Here is a 23014-nt window from a genome sequence, read left to right as displayed (position 1 = left end):
GTGTTCAAAAGCCTTTGAAGAATACGATATGAACCTTTCAATGAGGTACAAAGGAAATTAAATTGAATAGAATCTCACACACCCAAATTCACTAATAAACATTTAAAATAACCCATTTCTTCAACTGAGCATTTAATTTTTCTCCCTTACTTTCTTTTTAGCAGAACAAGACAGAATGGAAGGTATACCAGTTGGCAATAGTTAGGTGGTCATCAGTAATTAATTTAAGGGCGGCACGGTGGCACAGTGGTTAGCACTGCTGCCTCACAGTGCCTGAGATCCGGGTTCAATTCCCGCCTCAGGCGACTGACTGTGTGGAGTTTGCACGTTCTCCCCGTGTCTGCGTGGGTTTCCTCCGGGTGCTCCGGTTTCCTCCCACAATCCAAAAGATGTGCAGGGTCAGGTGAATTGGCCATGCTAAATTGCCCGTAGTGTTAGGTAAGGGGTAAATGTAGGGGTATGGGTGGGTTTCGCTTCGGCGGGTCGGTATGGACTTATTGGGCCGAAGGGCCTGTTTCCACACTGTAATGTAATCTAATCTAATATTGGTTGAACAAGTAAATGCATTTTTGATCTGAAATTGCTGCAATGGATTTGATGTAAACAATGTTGGTTTGATCTTTATGCTCATCATTCACATTGCACAATATTTGTGCTGCAAATTACACTTGCCAAAAACATGTTATAGCACTGATATGCAAAAATAAAATTTCACACTTGGGGCAGACAAGATTATATTTAGAAAAGCCTCTGAGGAAGAGTCACTGGGCCTGAAACATAAACTTTGCTTTCTCTCCACAGATGCTGCCAGACTTGCTGAGTTTCTCCAGCAATTTCTTTTTGTTTAAGATTATATTGAACTGATAAATGCACAGCAATATATAAACTCTGAACAGCTAAGAGATTTTCAAAACTATGCTGGAAGATGATGGGAAGCAGATGAACTCTTATGAGTACATCCACTTGTTAGAATACCTTGTAGTTACATTGTTTGCAAAGCAATTAATGTACTTCTACTTTTAAGTCTATTACTAATTCATTCTCTGAGCAGAAACTAAACAGAAATCAGGACATCGTTTAAAACACTCTTCACAGGGAATATTAGCAGCTCCGATTTCAGAAACACAGCAATAAAATAAATGGAAGGAGTTACCGGCTTCTGAGCATCCAATACTTAAACATAAGACATTGTTTCTGCAGTTATGTTCAGAGGTAATGGCAGCTCAACAGAAATATTATTGCAAAGGATTCTGCTGTTGGAGGCACTGAGTCATTTTAATTATGTTGAGAGCCTAAGAACATAAGAAAGCAGGAAATGAAATAGGCCATCTAACATAGTGAGCAGGCTTCCACCTCAGCTCCATTTACTGGCCTTAACACCATATGCCGAAATTTTCTGAGTGTGCAAAAATAGTAACCAATCTATGCTTCAGTGCAGCACTGAAGAAGTACCATGTTTCCAGCAAACTATTTCATAAATGCAACATTAAACAAAGGCAAATACTGCACGGTATTATTTGAAGAATATTGCATTGATGATTTCAGAATCAGGAAAACAAGTAGTAATTATATTGTTGATAGCTTTCCATACACAAATTGGTCACCAAATTTCAGTGTGTAACAGAAGGGGACAGGGGTATAGCGGTAATATAACTGAACTTGTAACCTGGAGCCTCATGCTAACCTGCTGGGAACATGTGTTCAAACCTCACTGTTGCAAAAGAACACAGAACATAAAAAAGTACAGCACAATATAGGCCCTTTGGCCCATGATATTGTGCCGAGGGTTAATCCTATTCTAAAATAAAATAGCCTAACCTACACTCCCCTCCATGTGCATGTCCAGCAGTCGCTTAGATGCCCCTAGTGACTCTGCTTCCACTACTGCTGGCAACGCACTCACAACACTCACAACTTCCATGCACTCACAACTCTCTGTGTAAAGAACTTACCTCTGACATCTCCTCTATACCTTCCTCCCAACACCTTAAAACCAGTCAATCCTGCCCTGGGGAAAAGGATCTGACTATCGACTCTATCCATGCCTCTCATTACCTTGTACACCTTGATCAGATCACCTCTCTTCCTCCTTCTCTCCAGAGAGAAAAGTCTGAGCTCAGTCAACCTCTCCTCGTAAGACAAGTCCTCGTAAGACAAGCCCTCCAGTCCTGGCAGCAGCCTGGTAAACTTCCTCTGCACCCTCTCCAAAGCCTCGACATCTTTCCTAGAATAGAGCGACCAGAACGGCACACAGTATTCCAGGTGTGGTCTCACAAGGGACTTATAAAGTTGCAGCAAAGCCTCACAGCTCTTAAACTCGATCCCCCTGTTAATGAAAGCCAAAACACCATATGCTTTCTTAACAAACCTATCCACTTGGGTGGTGGCTTTGAGGGATCTATGCACTTGAACACCAAGATCTCGCTGCTCCTCCACATTGCCAAGAATCCTGTTTTTAATCCTATATTCAGTATTCAAGTTCAACCTTCCAAAATGCATCACTTTGCATTTATCCAGGTTGAACTCCATCTGCCATTTCTCAGCCCAGCTCTGCATACTGTCAATGTCGCGCTGCAGCCTGCAATTGCCCTTGAAATTAACAACAGCACCTTTGTTTGTTTCATTGGCAAACATACTAACCCATCCCTCAACCTCCTCATCCAAGTCATTTATAAAAACTACAAAAAGCAGAGGCCCAAGAACAGAGCCCTGCAGGATGCCACTCACCACTTTCCATCTACAACTACTCTCTGCCTTCGGTCAGCCAACCAATTCTGAATCCACACAGCCAAATCTCCCTGCATCCCATATCTCCTGGCTTCATGAATGGGCCTACCATGGGAAACCTTATCAAATGCCTTGCTGAAGTCTATGTACCCCACATCCACTGCTCAACCTTTGTCAAACTATCTCATCACCTCCTCAAAGAATGCAATAAGACTTGTGAGGCATGACCTGCCCCTCACAAAGCCATGCTGACTGCCTTTCATCACACTTTGCTTTTCTAAATAGTCATAACTCCTATCCCTCAGAATTCTTTCCAAAACCTTGCTGACCACAGGCATAAGACTGACTTGTCTGTAATTACCAGGGATTTCCCCATTCCCCTTCTTGAAAAGGGGAACAACATTAGCTTTCCTGTGATCCTCCGGTGTGACTCCCATGGAGAGTGAAAAAGCAAAGATCTTCGCCTGTGGCTTAGCAACCTCCTTTCTCTCTTCCCAGTGCAACCTAGGGTAAATCTGGTCTGGCCCTGGGGCCTTATCAATCTTAATATTTGCCAAAATTTCCAGTACATCAACTTCATCAAACTTGATGTGTTCAAGCTTGTTTCCCCATTCCTCAGTGTTCTCATTCACAACAAGGTCCCTTTCCTTAGTGAAAACCGAAGCAAAAAACTCAATTAATGCTTCCCCTATCTGCTCAGACTCCACACACAAGTTCCCTATGTTATCCCTGATCAGCCCGACCTTCTCCCTGATTATTCTCTTACTCCTCACGTACGAGTAAAATGCCTTTGGGTTCTCCCTAATCTTTCCTGGCAAACCCTTTTTGTGCCCTCTCCTGAGTCCATTTTTGAGCTCCTTCCTAGCAAGCCTGTAATCCCATAAAGCTGTGCTAGACCCTTGTTCCCTCTTCCTTTTGACGAGAAACTCCTTTATTCTCGTCATCCAAGGCTCTTAACTGTCTCAGAAGAACAAAGTTTTACATAATTTGCAACAACTGCTCCTTAAACTGTCTCCACATGTCTGCTGTGCCCTTTCTATGAAACAATTGCTCCCAATCTGTACATCCCAAATTCTTTTTCCCAATTAAATATTTTCCCATGGTAACTGCTCCTTTCCCTCTCCATGGCTACAATAAATGTGAGGCAGTTGTGGTCACTATCACCAAAGTGTTCTTCCACCGCGAGATCTGACACTTGTCCTGGCTCATTGCCGTACACCAAATCCAAAATGGCCTCTCCCCTTGTCGGCCTGTCTACACACGGAGTACGAAAATCCTCCTGAACACACCTGACAAAAATGGCTCCATCGAAACCAGCTGCACTAAGGAGGTTCTAATCAATATTGGGAAAGTTGAAGTCATCCATCGCAACAACCCTGCTACGTCTGCACTTTTCCAAAATCTGCTGGCCCATGAGTTCTTCGATCTCCCTACTGTATTAGAGGTTCTGTAGAAGACCCCCAGTGAGGTGACTGCTCTCTTGCTGTTCCTAACTTTCACCCTTAATGACTCAGTAGACAAACCTTCCTCGACAACCTTAATTTCTGTAGCTGTGATGCACTATCTGATTAGCAATGCTACACCCCCTCCTCTTTTCCCCCCTCCCTGTTCTTTTTAAATGTTGCAAACCCTGGAACATTTAGCAACCATTCCTGCCCTTGTGAAACCCACAACATCATAGTCCCAAGTACTGATCCATGCTCTAAGATTGTCACTCTTATTTCTGACACTCCTTGTGTTAAAGCAGACACAGTTTAACTAATCCCTTTGTTCTATTACACGATAAACCTTCCCGATAGATTCACTACATCCAATCTCTGCCTCATCTTCAACCAACCACCCACCACCACCTCCCCCCACTCCTCCATCAGATGTGTAGCTCTAGGTTCCCACCCCCCTGCCAAACCTCCTGAACCACTCAAGCAAATCTTGAGGACATTTGTACCCCTCCAGTTCTGGTGCAACCCATCCTTCATGTACAGGTCCCACCTTCCCCAGAAAGCATACCAATGGTCTAAATATCTGAAACCTTCCTTCCTGTACCAGCCGCATAGCCACATGTTCAGCTGCAGTCCCTGACTATTCCTCACTTCACTGTCTCATGGCACCGGTAGCAAACCTGAGATCACTACTCTACTCGTTCTGCTCTTCAGCTTCCATCCTAGCTCTCTGTAGTCATTTTTCAGATCTTCAATCCCTTTCCTGGCTATGTCGTTGGTGCCAATATGTACCAAAATTTCTGGCTGTTCACCCTTCCCCTTCAAAATATTGTAAACCTTGACACCTGGGAGGCAACATACCTTCTGGGAGTCCCATTCCTAACCACAAAATTAAGATCGCACCCACTTAAAAAACAATCACTTACCTTCCCAGCAGGCTCCACTTCTTCCACTCTCTGCCCCCATCGCCCAAAGGAATTGAAAAGCTGGCCTAATGGCATCCATGCAACCACTGTAAATTGTTCTAAAAGATTCTGTTTCATTAATGCCGATTAGGGAAGGAGATCCAGCATTCCTTCCTCATCTGGCCTAGATATGACTCCGAACCAATATGCCTTTGGGCAATAAAATGCTGACCTCAGCGGTGATAGCCCGATCCCATGAATGAATTTTAAAACAAAAATAAGCAATTTAGTTTTAAAAGTAATTATTTGTTAGAAACTGCTTTGGAAGGCTTGAAATAAGCTAATTCATTTTCTTTTATACACAGCAAAATAAATAGTTTAATGTTAGCTCCACTGTTAAAAGCCAACAGAACAGTTTTACACTCACTTTCCTATATGCATACTACTAGCCACTGGCAATTAGAAACAAAACTACCAATAACTTAAAGATTACCCTGGTTTTGCAGACATAGTTGTTTTAACTCAATTTAAGCAGAATTGTCTCCACATCACCAGGACTGTGAGGAACTATTATAAATAGTATTAACTGCACTGAAATAACTTGATAGAATTTAAGACTAATGTAATCTTAATTAAGGTATCTAAGTGAAAGATTGCAGACAGAATATTAAATATTATTTAGAGCATAGCCATTAAAGTAATTCCAGAGATGTATTTTCTGTACATACTGCACATAAAACTATATGCAAAAATTTAAATTGTTTTTAAAGTTCAAGATATTCTCCTGAACCCAATATATTCATCTTTTTAAAGTATTACCAATCAAGAAACCTTATATATCTGATCCAACCAGCTATGCCTTTTGGCTTATGGTCTTGCTGTTAATCACGAATGACCCAGATTAACCAGGGGAACTACTTTACAAATCTTTGAAAGTGTGACAGAAACCCAAGAGAACCAGACTGCTAGGTCAGAGGGCAATAGTCTAAAGCAAATGGTTGAGAGTATGGAATGTCAATAAATTGTCTAATATGCCTGGAAGCCCTCTTTTCTGTTAGACTTGCGCTATTTACCATATGCCACGAGAGAAACACGGCAGTTTACAAACCTACTTCCTCCAGCAATATAAACCATATGTCTTCTCTCTCAGGTAGACAAAATGGTAGCTTTCAAGTCAAATATTAGAAACACATGGCATTAAATGAATTCCTCAGAGTTTACAAAACATTTTGAAAAAGGATATGGATATTTGATTTCAGAAAGATTTTTCTTGTTTCAATCAGGAGAACAGCGTCTGAAAACAGATTCTGTATCAGGCAGGAGCACATTACTGCAGATGCTGGAATCTGTACTGAAAACAAATGCTGGCAATCACAATGGGTCAGGCAGCATCCATGGAGAAAGCAAGCTAATGTTCCGAGTATAGATGACTCTTCATCTGATGGACAGTCTCTAGAATCAAAACGTTAGCTTCCTCTCTCTCCATGGATGCTGTCTGACCTGGTATGACCTCCAGCATTTGTTGTTTTCTGTATCCAGACATCCTGTTTGACAGATACCTTTAAAGAGCTATAGATAACATTACGTGCTTTTTGAAAATATCACAAAAATATTTAAAGATTATAATATACAGATCGTTCTGCAATAACACATGTTCTGTTAACACAAATTCACTGTAACACAATTGATGAAATGGAGACATTTTCTAAAGCGCAAACTTTTAAAACATGTGTTCACTGTAATGCAATTGCAGTGCCAACACTTTAAGCACTTTGTAAAATGCAATTTTTCGACACTGTGGGATTGCACAAGATTGCAACCATTGCATTATAGAATAACTACCTGTACAATGAGAATAATCCCCTTCCATCCATGCATAAACGAATCATTCCCCTCCGTCCACACATCAACTAGTCACCCCCCCCGCCCACGCATCAATGAAGCCTTAACTTCACCCCACCTCCGACCACGCATCAACGAATTCAATACACATTGTGACGTTGAACATTTCTTCTGCTACCTCCGCCTCTGAGCTTACTTTTTGCATCAAGACTCCCGCCCACCCTCAGAGGACCCTTTCGCCCACCTTCAACACACCCCATCCACCTGGACACTAGGTGCCAGTCTATTACCTGCCCTTGACCTCTTTATTTCCAACTAGCACGGAGACACTGACCGCCTCAACCTGTCCACCTCCTCCCCCATTCCAACCCCTCTCCCTCGCAATATGCAGCCCTCGACTCCTGCCGCTCCAACCCCGACATCACCAACTCATTCTGCCCCGGCCTTAAATTCACTTGGACTATATCTGACACCTCCCTCCCCTTCCTGAACCTCTCCATCAACGATGACTGACTCAACATTGACATTTTTAACGAACCCACTGACTCCCACAGCTACCTTCTGCAAAAGCGCTATCTCATATTCCTAATTCCTTCACCTTCACCGTATCTGCACCCAGGAGGACCAGTTCCACCACAGAACACACCAGATGGCCTCCTTCTTTAAAGACCGTAATTTCCCCTCCCACATGGTTGAAGATGCCCTCCGATGCATCTCATCCACATCCTGCCCCTCCGCCCTCGAACCCCACCCCTAACGTAACAAACGTAACAAGGACAGACCCCCCCTGGTCCTCACATTCCATCCCACCAACCTCCACATAAATCGCATCATCTGCCGACGTTTCCACCACCTACAAATACCCCACCAGGGATATATTTCCCTCCCCGTCCTATCCATTTTCTACAAAGACCAGCCCCTCCGCGACTACTTGGTTAAGTCTACACCCCCCCAACAATTGCAAAACCTGCACCCACACCTCCCCCCTCACCTCTGTCCAAGGCCCCAAAAGGGTCTTCCATATCCATCACAGTTTCACCTGCACTTCCACACGTCATTTATTGTATCCGTTGCTCCCGATGCAGTCCCCTCTATACTGGGGACACCAGATGCCTACTTGCAGAGCACTTCAGAGAACATCTCCAGAACACCTGCACCAATCAACCCCGTCACCCCGCGGCCGAACATTTCAAATCCCCCTACAACTCTGCCGAGGACATGCAGGTAATGGGCCTCCTCCACCGCCACTCCCTTACCACCCTACACCTGGAGGAAGAATGCCTTATCTTCCGCCTAGGAACCCTTCAACCCCATGGCATCTACGTGGACTTCACCAGTTTCATTTCTCCTACCCCCACCTTACCCCAGTTCCAACCTTCCAGCTCAGCACCATCCCCATGACCTGTCCCACCTATCCGCTCCACCCTCCTCTCCAACCTATCACCTTTATTCCCTCCATCCACCTACTGCACTCTCAATTACCTTCTCCCCAGTCCCAGTCCCAACCCCTCCCATTCATCTCTCCACCCCCGAGGCTCCCAGCCTCATTCCTGAAATGTAGACATTCCTGCTCCTCAGATGCTGCCTGCCCTGCTGTTCTTTTACAGCACAATTCTAATCTTACCTGTACAATGGCCTAGATTTTCAAGATTGGACAAAAAAAAAGACACTTGCATCTACAGGAATCCTTTCTGCTTGCAGGCCAGCAGCCTTCTTACCCAAAGCACATCAAACTAATCCAGGAAGACAGGAGCAGAGAGGGTCAAGTGTGGAAACTACATGTTTTTTTCGAGTAATAAAGGCCACATTCTGTGATTTAAAGGTCCTGTCACCACTTTGAAAGCTATCGAGAGAGTAAGTGTGCAGTGCAGTGTAGGGATAGGGTGGCAGGTAGGACAAATCCAATTGGGATGGGTGGTGGAAGTTCTAACTTGAAGCAGGGGATGTTTGCGGAACATTCTAGACTCCTAAGGAAATTTCAACTTCTGGGCAATTCCTGCAGAGTCAGCTGCATTTGGTCTTCTGGAAAGGTCTGACATGCAACTTCCATCTGCACAGCTGCTCTGACTATCTTTCTATTAGAAACTTTTGGCCAATAGATTTTTGAAACTTTTGAGCTGAGTCAGAAATAATAAATTTTGACATGAATCATCAATCTCAGTAAGAGAATAAGACATTGGGATATTATACGTTACAGCAAAGTGTTTCTTTAAACTTCTGAATTGTATATATTCAGTAATTAGACTTAATTTAAAGCCAGTTCATTTATCAACTGTCTCTTTTTTTTCTAAAAAATAATAAGAGCAATTTAAATTATGGAAACCTGTGTAAAATCCTGAAATTCAGTACACTACTAGTGTGATTTTAAGTTTTAAAACATCCTGAACTGAGGACATTGCTGCTTAATTTGCAGTTGACACCAAGATAGATTGAGGGATAGGTAGTGTTGAAGAGCGAGGGAAGCTGCAGGAGAACTTGGACAAACTAGGATTGTGGGCAAAGAAGTGGAAGATGGAATACAATGTGGGAAAGTGCAAGGTTTTGCATTTTGATAGCAAGAATAGAGGCGTAGACTATTTTCTAAATGGGGAAAAGCTTCGTAAGTCTGACATACAAAGGGACTTAGGAGACCAAGTTCAGGATTTTCTTAAGGTTAGCATGCAGGTTTAGTTGGCAGTCGGGAGGATTAGAGCAGGGACGCATTGCTGAAGATGTAGAAGGTTTTGGGTCAGACTGTATTTGGAATAACGTGTGATTTTGGGCCCCCTACCTAAAGATGGATGTGCTGGCCTTGGAGGAGTTCAACAGGAGGCTTAAAACAATGATCCCGGGATGAAGGGACTATCATATGAGGAGCAGTTGAGGACTCTTGGTCTGTACTCGAAGGAGTTTATAAAGTTGAAGGGGGATCTAATTGTAACTTACTGAATACTGAGAAGGACTGCCTCAGAATGAAGGGTGACCCTTTCGAACTGAGGAGAAATTTCTTCAGCCAGAGAATGGTGAATCTGTGGAATTAATTGCTGCCGAAGACTGTGGAAGCCAAGTCATTGACTGTATTTAAGACACAGAAAAACTAAATTCTTGATTAGTAAGGGGTTCAAGGTTACCAGAAGGCAGGAGAGTGGGGTTGAGAAACATATCAGCCACAATTGAATGGTGGAGCAGACCCAATGGACCGAATGGCCTAAATCTGCTTCTATGTCTTATGGTCATTCATTGAAAATCAGGCAAAATTAATTCGTAACTACATAGCGAAATTTGTGGACATGTCCTTCACAACACACTTACTGTTTATTGTTAATGGAAAGAAGTTAGAGTCTAATATAAAGGATGAAATAGCAGAGCATTTAGAAATATCTAATATGATCAAGCAGAATCAGAAGTGGCTTCAAGAAAGGGAAATCATGCCTGACTAATTTATTAGAATGAGCTGCCAGAAAAGTGGTAGAGATTGGTACAATTACAACATTTAAAAGGCCTCTGGATGAGTTGATGAATACCAAATGTTTAAGAGGGATATGGGCAAAATGCTGGCAAACGTGACTAAATTAATTTAGGATATCTGGTGGGGATGGACGAGTTGGACCAAAAAGTCTGTTTCCCTGCTGTACCTCTCTATGACTCTAAGACAGAAACAGAAGAAAGGACTGCAGATGCTGGAGATCTGAAACAAAAACAGAAATCGAAGGCAAAATTCTGCAGGTCTGGCAGCATCTGTTCTGATGAAGAGTCACCAGACTCAAACTGTTAACTCTGCTTTCTTCCTACAGCTGTTAACAGACCTGCTGAGTTTCATGAACAATTTCTATTTCTGGAATAGACGAGACTTGTGATAAGGAGGACATGTTCAGATGGCAACCTGAACCTGGTGGTGTGCCAGTGTTGGAACCACAATTATTTACAATATATAATCGTGATGTGTATGAGGGAAGCGAATGTACTATTTCCAAGTTTGCAGACACAAAACTAAGATGGGAAGGCAAGTGGTGAAGAAGACACAGATAATCTGTCTATATCCGCATGCAGACTAAGTGAGAGCTGAAAAATGTGTTGCTGGAAAAGCGCGGCAGGTCAGGCAGCATCCAAGGAGCAGGAGAATCGATGTTTCGGGCATAAGTCCTTCTTCAGGAATGAGGAGGGTATGCCAAGCAGGCTAAGATAAAAGGTAGGGAGGAGGGACTTGGTGGAGGGGCATTGGGAATGCGATAGGTGGAAGGAGATTAAGGTGAGGGTGATAGGCCGGAAAGGGGGTGGGGGCAGAGAGGTCAGGAAGATGATTGCAGGTCAAGAAGGCTGTGCTGAGTCCGAGGGTTGGGACTGAGATAAGGTGGGGGGAGGGGAAATGAGGAAGCTGGAGAAATCTGCATTCATCCCTTGTGGTTGGAGGGCTCCTAGGTGGAAGATGAGGTGCTCTTCCTCCAGGCATCGTGTTGCCATGGTCTAGCCATGGAGGCAGCCAAGGACCTGCATGTCCTTGTCAGAGTGGGAGGGGGAGTTAAAGTGTTCAGCCACAGGACGGTTGGGTTGGTTGGTGCGGGTGTCCCAGAGGTGTTCTCTGAAACGTTCCGCAAGTAGGCGGCCTGTCTCCCCAATGTAGAGGAGGCAGTAAACGATGTGTGTGGAGGTGCAGGTGTGTGACGGATATGGAAGGATCCCTTGGGGCCTTGGAGGGAAGTGAGGGGGGAGGTATGGGCGCAAGTTTTGCATTTCTTGCGGTTGCAGGGGAAGGTGCCGGGAGTGGAGGTTGGGTTGGTGGGGGGTGTGAACCTGACGAGGGAGTCGCTGAGGGAGTGGTCTTTCTGGAACGCTGATAGGGGAGGGGAGGGAAATATATCCTTGGTGGTGGGGTCTGTTTGGAAGTGGTGGAAATGACGAAGGATGATACGATGTATCTAGAGGTTGGTGGGGTGGTAGGTGAGGATCAGTGGGGTTCTATCCTGGTGGTGATTGGAGGGGCGGGGTTCAAGGGCGGAGGAGCGGGAAGTGGAGGAGATGCGGTGGAGAGCATCGTCAACCACGTCTGAGGGGAAATTGCGGTCTTTGAAGAAGGAGGCCATCTTGGTTGTTCGGTATTGGAATTGGTCCTCCTGGGAGCAGATGCGGCGGAGGCGAAGGAATTGGGAATATGGGATGGCGTTTTTACAGAGGGCAGGGTGGGAGGAGGTGTAATCTAGGTAGCTGTGGGAGTTGGTCGGTTTATAGTAAATGTCTGTGTCGAGTCAGTTGCCCGAGATAGAAATGGAGAGGTCTAGGAAGGGGAGGGAGGAGTCTGAGACGGTCCAGGTAAATAGGTAACATCGAGTTCAGCAGGTAATAAGGAAAGCAAATGGAATGTTGACTTTTATTTCAAAGGGAATGGAATATAAAAGTAGGTGGTTTCACAAAAGCTACACAAGGCTCTAATTAATGTTTGGAATTCTTTGTTGCGAGAACTGTTATAATTGGGTTGTTAAGCATATTCAAGGCTGTCTCCAATTAAGTTCCTGTAAAACTCCTTGAAGAGCTTGTTAATGAACTGGGGAGATTAAGCAGGCAATTTTCAATCTGTAAATTTCCAAATGTGATCAACTAATTTAAAATACTTAGCTCAACTGGTAATGTCATATCTCCATCCAGAAGACCATCAGCTGTCATTTCCACCCTTCGCCACCACAAGACATATCTTCCCTTCCCTCCCTTGTCCACCTTCTGCAGGGACTGTTCTCTCCAGGACACCCTAGTCCACTCTTCCTTCACTCTCAACACTTCCCCACGGCACTTCCTCTGCAACCACCACAAGTGTAACACTTACCCATTTACGTCCTCCTTCCTCAATGTCCAAGGGCCCAAACATAGGTTCCAAGTTGAAGCAACATTTCTCACAATATAGTCTATTGCATTTACTGCTCACAGTATTATCTCTCTTACATTGAGAAAATGGTGGCTAGTGGTTAGCATTGCTGCCTTCCAGAACCATGGACCCAGATTCAATTCCAGCCTCGAGTGACTGTGTGGAGTTTGCATATTCTCCCAGTGTCTGCATGGGTTTCCTCCTAGTGCTCCGGTTTCCTCCGTCAATCCAAAGATGTGCAGGTCAGGTAAATTGGCCATGCTAAATTACCCATAGTGTTCAGGGATGTGGTGAGGTGCATTAGGTAGGGGTAAATGTAGGGTAATAGGATAGGGGAATGGGTTTGGGTGGATTACTCTTTGGAAGATCAGTGTGAACTTGTTGGGCCAAAGGGCCTGTTTCCACACTGTAGGGATCTTATGATTCTTTGAACTGAAGCATAGACTGGGTGACTGTTTTGCAGAATATCTATGTTCTGCCTGCAATAAAGGTCCTGAGCTTCCAGTTGCCTGCCACTTTAACACACAACACTGTTCCCTTACTTCAGTGCTCCAGTGAAGCTGGCAGGACAATACCTCACTTTGCAGTGGCGGTCCCTGCAGCCCTCCGGATTCAATATCCAGTTCAATCATTTTAAGCCTTGTTATCACACAGTCTGTCACTACACACTATCTACCCACTAACAGTGTTCACTAATAGCTATTCATCCTCCCAGCCATGACGTAATCGACTCCTTTGTCTGTCCAACTGTTCTTTTCTCTCTTTGGTCTACATCCCTACCTGTCACTTACTCCTTACCCCTTCCCCTGACCCTGTCTTCTGCATATAAAATGCCATTTTCCTAGCTACCATCAGTTCTGAGGAAGGGTCACCAGACCAGAAACGCTAACTTTGATTTCTCTTCACATGCTGCCAGACCTGCTGAGCTTTTCCAGCAACTTCTATTTCAGACCCCTATTGCTTTCTGCATGGCAACATCTCAGCTAATTAGAGCCAATTTGTCATCCACTCAGCATCCTTTCCTCCCACCGTATAAATTGTCCTAATTGGTTGAAATTCAGCATTCTTGCACGTTTTGCTGCTAAGAGCAAGACAAAGGCTTCTTCAACATGTCTTTCTTTGTTCTACTAAGCCAACATTTAACTTAACACTGCTCCTCCTTACCCCATTCAGTCTTTTCCACCTTCTGGTTATCAGTCGAAGTATACAATGGATTTTCCCTTCTCAAGTCTGTCCGAGAAGCCCTGGCAAAAAATTGTCTTTTCTTCCAGGTTTTAACCAGAACTGGTCAGAAGACCAACTCTCAATTCCAAGAGTTTTATGAGAAATCCAGGAGGGCTGAAAATCCAAGGAGAGGGAAAAACCCATTTGATGCTGGTGCACAGGATAGTTCCCTTGGTATAACCCAATTCTGAAGAGTGTATGCATATGTGCATTAATTTAAAATTTTGTTCTCATTAAGCTAGTTAATATTATTACTTGCATTAAAGTGGTAAAACAATTGCACCCTGAACTGAAGAGTAGCTGGTGCACTGCAATCCACAAACAATATAAGTGATCAATTAAATCAAATAAGTGATCTGACATTGCCTAAGTATTCTGAGTAATCAGAAAAGGATAGTAAGCTTGCCTGAGAATTTATTGGAACCGCCACTAATTTTATAAACCTGGTTAAAAGCATTGCATGTGAAATATGGTCCGTTAAAGAAAAAGAAACCATAGGATCAATTAATTGGAAAGCTCATAAAACTACTAAATGAAAAGTCAACCTTATTTTACTGACACTGAAAAGGATTTCAAGAATTGACTGACAAAAATAACTTAATCTTGCTAGGCTATAACACAGGAACTGCTCAAGTTTCAAATTTAATTCTCTATGGGGGAGGTCTGCTAACAGGGTAATGTGTTGATGAGTGTAACTTCGCATGCAATGGATTTCTATGTGTCAATGCTCTAAAGCTTATTCAAAAACATTATTGAACACATTCCTCAAAAAGAGTTTTGTTCGCCCAAATCAAACGTGGTAATTTAAATCAGCACTATTGAGCTATTAATTTGCATCAATAATTCTGTAAAAAGGGGGTATTGTTTGGTTTTCTATTTAGTTTTAGCTTATTTCTGCACACTTGCTTCAAGCGCACTGGCTTGGTTATCATTATGCAAATACATCTGCTGCTAAAATCAATGAAATCATGTTTCAGTGCATGACGTTACACTTACATTATATTGGAAAATGCTAAACTGATTTCATTATCAAATTGAAAACTAATGTACACTGAAGGCAAAAAATATAAATCATTGTGGAAGGCTAATTCATCTATTCCTAACCAAAGTCAAACTGTTGTCTGGATCAAGGAGCACGACTTTTGTACTAACTTTTGCAGTTCCAGATACAGTACATAACAAAACCAAAAAAAAGCTGAATTGTAGAGGTTTTTAGGTTTTCAATTGGATTGCTTGGAATCTCCCCCAACCAATCCATTTAATTTCCTGAGGAAAGCTTCTGCAATGTATTACAGTATCTGTAGGTAGTTTTCACTTGTGGGTGAACAGATATTTATATTATATGTGGCATTGACTAGCTAAGGAAGAGCTGGCAAACTAAGATCCAGCACAACCAAATATCAATTTAGAAAATGATCTGGTAATGAAAGACCTGGACTTATGTGGGAAGCATCAATATTGAAGCAACTAGGATGAAAACTGCTAAGAAAAGAACTTTGTATGGAAGGTTGTCCTTGGGTTAAAAAACCCAAATCTATATTATACTAAGCAGTATATATAAAGAATAAGCCCAGTTAAACATTGGTATGATCAAAATCATTTCAGCAGGCACCTTGTATCCTTACTCCTGATTCCATTTCTTTACCTGAGCACACTAATGCAAAATAAAGCTATTCATAAACAACCTGTCCCAATTAATTGAGCTGGATTTCAAACCATACATGAGATCTTTTACAAAGTTCACTTGATCACATTGCTTGAATGGCTCTTTAGTTGATTTAGGTAGCTCTATTCCCAAAAATAGCCCCAGTCTAAATCTTTACCTCGGCGCCACACCAGATAAGATCTCATTTTTCTTGAGATTTGTTTGTTTCTTTTGTTGAGGCTTTGTGACCTGCAGGCTGCAGTTTTCCAATGTCATCTTGATCAGCTTCCCAAATTCGACTGCAGAAGTTCCATCTGATTCAGACCAGTGGAACCCACCATCCCCCACGCCACCAAATCTCAGTCTAAGTTTGATTTCTAAGGCATGTCAGTCCGCAAATATTTCCATTACTCTAAAGGACACTTGGTTCTTTTTATCACTTATCTCTACCTCTGTAATTTCCTCCAGCAGGTGTATCAGAATTCTTCTGCATCAAAGTTGGTTATATCACTCCTCCATTGTATTAAAACAGAGGAACCTTGATTATCTGAACATCGGATTATCTGGCAAGATCGCAAGGTCCTGATGCTTGGCTAAACTATATTATCCAGCATTTGATTATCTGGAATTCAATTAACCAACCGAAATACTCCCCGCCTATGTCCTTTGAATAATCGAGGCTCATCCGTAATACACCATTAACCCTGGAATGATTCTTAAGTCTTAACTCTGGAATTCTCTTCCTATAGTGTTCTGCCTTGTTTCATGATCAGCACCTTCAGAAAGCCTTCTCAAAGTGAACCTTTGCCACTAAGTCTTTGGGTACTTCCCTTATTCTGTTTGGTGCCTGTTACTTACATATTTTCAAAACAACTTGGGATATTTAATTGTGTTGGAAACACAATAAATTAATACATTGCTGTTGTTATAGATGGGAATCATTGCTAAATATTTTAAAACTAAAGCGGTTTGCTGCAATGCATATTGTTATAATTTAAACATTTACAGTATTTACTCCTCCTGTAAACTATAAATACAATACTGTGGCACTACAGTTAAAGAGGTGCTAATACTGGATATCTCAGGTCTTAGACTTGCTTACTTTGATGACTGTTTTTTCAATGATCTTTATCAATTCCATCTTAATTTCGTAAATCTGTTTAAGAATTATGCACGAGTAGTTCTTGTGAATTGGCATAAATTCTATATCTTTAACACAGAAGATTTTCTGGGATACGAGCCCAAATGTACGGGATCATCTGGATACAGTGAACATTTGGAGGGTTGAAATGTACAGACATACACACACAGGAACATGCATACACACACAGGAACACTGCTTCAACTTGATCCAGATGGGAAATATTTCTCAATATTTCATTTGTGACAAAGTGCTGCTGCTGATGTTACTTACCTGAGTGAGAACATCCAGCTGTCCTACAATGTGCTCCAGAGTACTTGCAAGAGCTGAGGGGATACCATTCCCTTCTTGCTGATGAAACTGGCTTAAGTGAGGAATGGGTTTTTCATCTGATGCCAAAACGTTACTTGAATCGTTCTTTCGTTGATTTAGGTTAGTTGACCCAGTGTCAGAAACATTTGTCTCCAAAACAGTCTAAAACACAAACAGAAGATAGTTTAAAACTAGCATGTCGGTCAAGGGTAACTTTTGTCATAATGATTTTTTGCAGAATCGTCCAAGGTCATTAATAGTGACATATTGAGTTCCTACAATATTTCAATTTCTTTAGTAAGTTGTATGTTCACATAAGCGAGCAGCTGTATAATAAACTCTGCAGTTTATGATTAATACTCTGTTTGTTCCATACAAATATTAAATTAAAACTTCTCCATTTCGGAGATTACTACATATGTCTCCCACTAACAGTGTTTTCCTTTCTTGTACTGTTGCATGGAGATCTAAAAGGCTGGTTTTTACATGGAATAATTCTCAAAATATGAAATACTTGTTTTATTGGGCTAAGCAAGACTTCAGATAGGCCACACTGTTCAGTTCTAGCTTTGCAAGACAGACTCTCAAACCAATACTTCAAAAATTTCCTTCATACATTTCATCTGACATAGACTTGGATATTCTACTATACAGGGGGTTACGCTGAGGGGCCAATTTATTAGTATGGCAGCAAATAAAGACTTGTTTATTTAAAGTGGGAATGCTAGTTGGAAATTTTAATTGTAAAAACTCAATACATATTACTCATATTATAGTCCTGTGTGTGCTGTCTATCTTGTACTCAAACCGATTAGCATTAACATAAAACATACAAAGTAGTGTCCTGTATATCTGTATAATAAACTTCGCCATTTGGAATGTCTAGCCTTTTATTGTAACATTATATATTGGGCATTAATAATTTTTCATTTCATTCCTTCCAGTGTCTAATTATCCCAAACATTTCATTCAAAACTGTTAGAATTTATTTCAATTGATACATTTGTGTCAACTGATTTTTAAAATCAATCACGAAATTTGCTGCTCAACTTTCTTTCCTGAATGAATAATTCTTGAAGAACTGAGCTATTTTCAAAGTTTTGCCTAAAAATGAAAAGTGTGGCTCTTTTTCAGTGTCTGAACATATCCTTATAAACTCTTGGTGATGGTAAGTCATGCACTATGTGACACAAGGTGGGTAGTTTACATATTTTAAGATCATTTATTTCAGAGTTTGGATTTTAAACTACTGGCATATGAGTTTTGATTTGTGTGAATGGAGTGGGATGGAGAAGTTTAATGGTTATTGTGTCAGTATTTGCGGAGCCACAATTTTAAAAAAAACTACTATAATAAGACTTCATGAGGTTGATGATAGGAATTTGTTTGCATTGGGAGAGTTTAAGATCAGTAAGAGTAAATATCGAGGTGCTTTGCGTTTAGAAATAGCAGAATTGCTCTTTTCATTTCACGTGGAACATACAAACGTAGAAAATAAGAACAGAAGGCCATTCAGCGATTGAGCCTGCTTTGCCGTTCAATATGATCATGGTTGCTCAATCAACTCATTACTCTTACCTGCTTGCTCCCATACGCTTTGATCACTTTAGCCTTAAGAACGACATCTAACTCCTTTGTGGAAAACATTACATGTTCTGGCCTCAATCGCTTTCTATGGCAAATAATTTCACAGGCTCACCACTCTTCAGGGTGAAGAAATTTCACATCTCAGTCCTAAGTGGCCTTCCCCATCTGTGTCTTAAAAATGTTCAATGATTCGGCTTCCACTACCCACTGAGGTAGAGTTCCAAAGAGAAAATTCTTTGCATCTCTGCCCTGAAAGGGCAACTCTGATTTTAAAACAATGCCCCATTTTAACCCATAGGAGGAAACATCCTGTTCACGTCCACCTTGAACATTCAGAATCATATATTTTTAAATTGTGTCACTCATCACATTCTTCTGAACTCGAGTGGGAATAAACTGAGTCTCTCCAACTTATCCAGCTTATTCATTCCCAGTGTCAATTTAGTAAACCTTCTCTGAACTGCCTCCTATGCATTTACATCCTTCTTAAAATAAGGAGACCCACAATTGCACACAATATTTGAGATGTCATCTCACCAATGCCCTGTATAACTTAAGCATAGCTCTTATTTTATGTTTAGTTCCTCTCGTTATGAAGGATCAAATCCTATTAGCCTCTTGATTACATACTGTGCCTGTATGCTTGCATTTTGAGACTTACGGACATCCGTTCACATCTTGTGATTCTGCAGTCATTCTCTGCTTAAATAATACACTGTGTTTTAATTCTTCTTTTCCAAAATGAACAACTTCACATTTTCCTATGTTATACTTCATCTGTTAGATAATTTTCTCAACCTATTTGTATCTGTCTGCAATTTCCTTCTATGTTCTTAATACTTTCCTACCTATCTTCAGATTATCTGCAAATTTAACTGTCATTCCTTCATCCCCCACATTTATATCTCTGATGGAAATTCTAAATATTTGAGCTCATATCCCTGCAAGACTTCATTCATCACATTCTATTAAATTAGGCAGATAGTTTAACACACAGTTTTCTGTCAGCCAGCCAATATCCATGTCAAAATTTTAGCCATTACACCATGAGCTTTCAATATTCACAATTACCTTTTCAATTACCAAAATTCACCCTCTTTAGAAATCCAAATGTAGTATGTCTACAGGCTCTCCTTTATCCATAGTGTGAGCTACTTGTTCAACCTTCTCAAATGAATTGTTGAAATGCAATTTTCCTCTGTCAAAACCATCACGATTCTTCCTTGAAACATTGAGATTGTCTAACTAAGTTGCTTTAATCTCTTCTAAATTAAATGATTCAAGTGTATAAGATCTTATGGATTGATTAAAATTCTGAAATTTAGCAACTTGCCCCAACTAATGATATTTTTTTTCAATACCCTGCCAATTCACTTCTGTCTTTGGAAACAGACATTGAAACTGTCAACTTATATTCTCAACAAATGACTGTCAAACCAGTGTACTGTTTTGTCTAGATATTATTAAAATTGAATTTTATTTCCCTCCACAAAAAGTGAAATGCTGAACCTGAGTCCTAAGTATTGCTAATGATAAGAGATATCGGAGAAATCGATTTTGAAGTGCACCTTTGAAGCCTGTAAAAATCATTCCAAAAATGGGCATCGACGTATAAAATGTGAATCATCTGTATGAAATGTGGTTGGCTGCCATTTTGATATAGCAAATAAAGCATAACACAGGTAATTCACACTAAATTAACATAGCATGTTTTACTCAATTAATGGGGCAATTTAGCCATTTAAAGCCAAGTATCTCAATTTGTTTCTGCTAAGGAAAACCCTACAAACTATATCTCAATTTTAACAATGATTCCAATGAGAGTTAATATTTTCACTGAAAGTTTTTTCATATAAGTGGCAATTTGCAAGAATGCAACCCTGATTTTAATTAAGGACGCACGTTACATAATTTAATATTACAACTTGACTGCATCATCTGATAGCTGGAAAAGCACAGCTGGGAAGGTAGCATGCAAGGAGCAGGAGAGTCGACATTTTGAGCATAAGCTTTTCATCAGGAAGAATGTCGACTCCCGCTTCTCGGATGCTGCCTGACCTGCTGTGCTTTTTCAGTGCCACATTTTTGACTCTGATCTCCAGCATCTGCAGTCCTCGCTTCCTCCTGCATCACCTGATACAAGGGACGGAGCGAATGAAAAAGTAGCCCCTTAAAACCATGGAGCAGTCTCCCAAAATCAAAAAGCAGTCGTCAAGATGAGCCCTCAAAAAAGAAACCATTTTGTGCCCTAGTGTGGGTATGTCTTAAACTCCTGTGCATTTTTGTAGCACAGTCTGTATCACCAACTTGATCCATTGTGCCCAGTTGTAAGATCAGTAAAACATACCATTATGGGATAGAAAATTGGGGCTGACTACTATTGTGATTATGGAATGTCATGGCTGAAAACAGAGATTCACTTATTTGTTGGATATATGCAAAAGCATATGTCACAATCTGCAGATATACTCTAATTCCTTCTTTTCCAACAATTCTTTTCAGCAGCCAACAAACCACATAACCAACATCAAGGACAACTCAACTTTAAAATTTATTTAGATTAAACTACAAGACCATCACAAACCCTACTGCTTTCAATGATGTAAATTCCTGCTATTTCAAAGAGTGTCTGAAAAATATGGAAAGTAGACTAATTGGATATATATTTTAATCAATGAAACATTTATATATCAGAGGCACAAACATAATTATAATAAATTAATGCCACTGAAAGCTCTGAAGTGTGTTTTACAAGAAAAACACAAATATACGGATGACAGATCACAGTACACAATTCTATCGCAGGTTAGTCAGTTGTCATCAAGGATTTGCAGTACAAAATTCCTACCATTGCTGTATTGCCATATAGAAAGAAATTACCTATTTGGACACAGTTTAAAAAAATGAGTTTCTTTTCATTTGAGAATGCATGTGATAAACTGCAAAACTAAAATTCCCCATGAGACTATTCCCCCACCTTAATTAAAACTGCTAGTTGTTCTGCTCATTCTAAGTAAATGATCTTCACATCTGTTGACCAGCTGAGAGCTTAAGCACACGCAAGCAAGTCACATTCCAAGATGGAAATAATCAATATTTACAGAAAGCAGCAATACTGATATTTGTTTCAAATTTGAAACATTTAGTCACATTTTGGTTGATTCAGATATCTTGGTTGATTCAGGACATCTGAATCACCAATCATAGCCCATTCAAAAATCATTTCATTGCATTTCATATCATTCAATTTCTTCTTGTAGATCCTATATTAGTAAAAATCGCAGGATGACAGAGTTCAGTCAGGGCTTCAAATCAGTTTTCTAGCTTCAAACTAACCGTGTGCTTTTCACTGGATTGACCTCTGGTCTTTCCTGTCATGGTCTGTTCTGTTTGAAGATGCATTTTCTCCCCTGCCTTCACAAAAATATCTGGCATGTTAAACTATTTCAAAGCCTATGGAAAGGTAACAGGAAATAGTGTACATCTGCAACCTATAAATTATTCCATAGTGAATAAACCTATCTAATGGGTACCTGGAAGTTATCAAACAAACAAATATAAAACATGTGTTTATGCTAAGTTTCTGATATCAACTCAGAATGCCTTTTTAATGTATTGTGTCATTCGCAAATTCTGCCAGTACTTGGTTCGACAAAAATAACATTTGTATTTGTTAAAGTAAACTGAAATAAGTACTAAGAAACCAAATACAATTCATTTTTTAAAATTTCTTTGCTGCTGACAGCCCAACACACTATAAACTACAGACTGAATTTTACAAGGAGAGATCCTAGAAACGTCAGCACTGCACCAGCCAATGTTCAACAAGGTGGCGCTGGAGAGCGTTGAGGATGCATCAGACTTGTGCCTATTAATGGGAATAAGTTCTGCCCTCTTGTTAAGTCGCAGCTCTAGAAAGAGCTGTAACTGAGTAATGGACAATGTGAGCACAACAAAGAGCCTCTGGAAAGAAGACATTCATCAGGCTTGGACAAAGATAATTCTGGGATGTTGGACGAGGATGGATCGGGGAGCCTGGTGGGAGGGCTTTATGGCCAGGTGGACAACAACAAATGAAGATGGCCCAATATTTTGGGGGTAGTACCATCTTGCCATAACATACAGCACCTCCCCCTTACCTTTTACAAAGTAGTTAAAAAGACTTCTGCCTGATTAGCGAGTTTTGATTGCCCATGCCAACTACATAATAGTCAGGTTAGCATTTTATTTGCACCAGCATACTGTTGGCTTGCTAATAAACTCAACTGCTCATGATTACTTTTTAAAATGGCAGATGAATTTCCACTTTTGATACTCTCCCACGTACCATTGTATGAGGTCTGAATCAAGAATGGGTAG

At 41.0% G+C, this 23014-nt stretch overlaps 1 protein-coding gene across 5 annotated transcripts in view; it reads right to left on the bottom strand.

Annotated features, from left to right (window-relative positions):
- LOC122558936 (POC1 centriolar protein homolog A-like) overlaps positions 1-23014 on the bottom strand; it is a 189520-nt gene that overhangs the window by 1280 nt on the left and 165226 nt on the right. For 2 of the 5 annotated variants that reach the window (XM_087994244.1, XM_087994246.1), the window contains one exon: positions 17030-17230. In XM_087994244.1, the coding sequence (XP_087850370.1) occupies positions 17030-17230 (201 nt within the window). Of the gene's footprint in view, positions 1-13940; positions 14085-17029; positions 17231-23014 lie in introns of those variants that run through there. The other 3 variants (XM_087994247.1, XM_087994243.1, XM_087994245.1) reach the window with 3 other exon arrangements.

This window comes from Chiloscyllium plagiosum, unplaced genomic scaffold (assembly GCF_037043375.1).
Source record: "Chiloscyllium plagiosum isolate Xiang-an unplaced genomic scaffold, Cpla_swu_hap1 HiC_scaffold_14, whole genome shotgun sequence".
Taxonomy (NCBI): Eukaryota; Metazoa; Chordata; class Chondrichthyes; order Orectolobiformes; family Hemiscylliidae; genus Chiloscyllium; species Chiloscyllium plagiosum.
The sequence above is the reverse complement of the archived record's forward strand: the minus strand, read 5'-3'. Positions and strand labels throughout refer to the sequence as shown.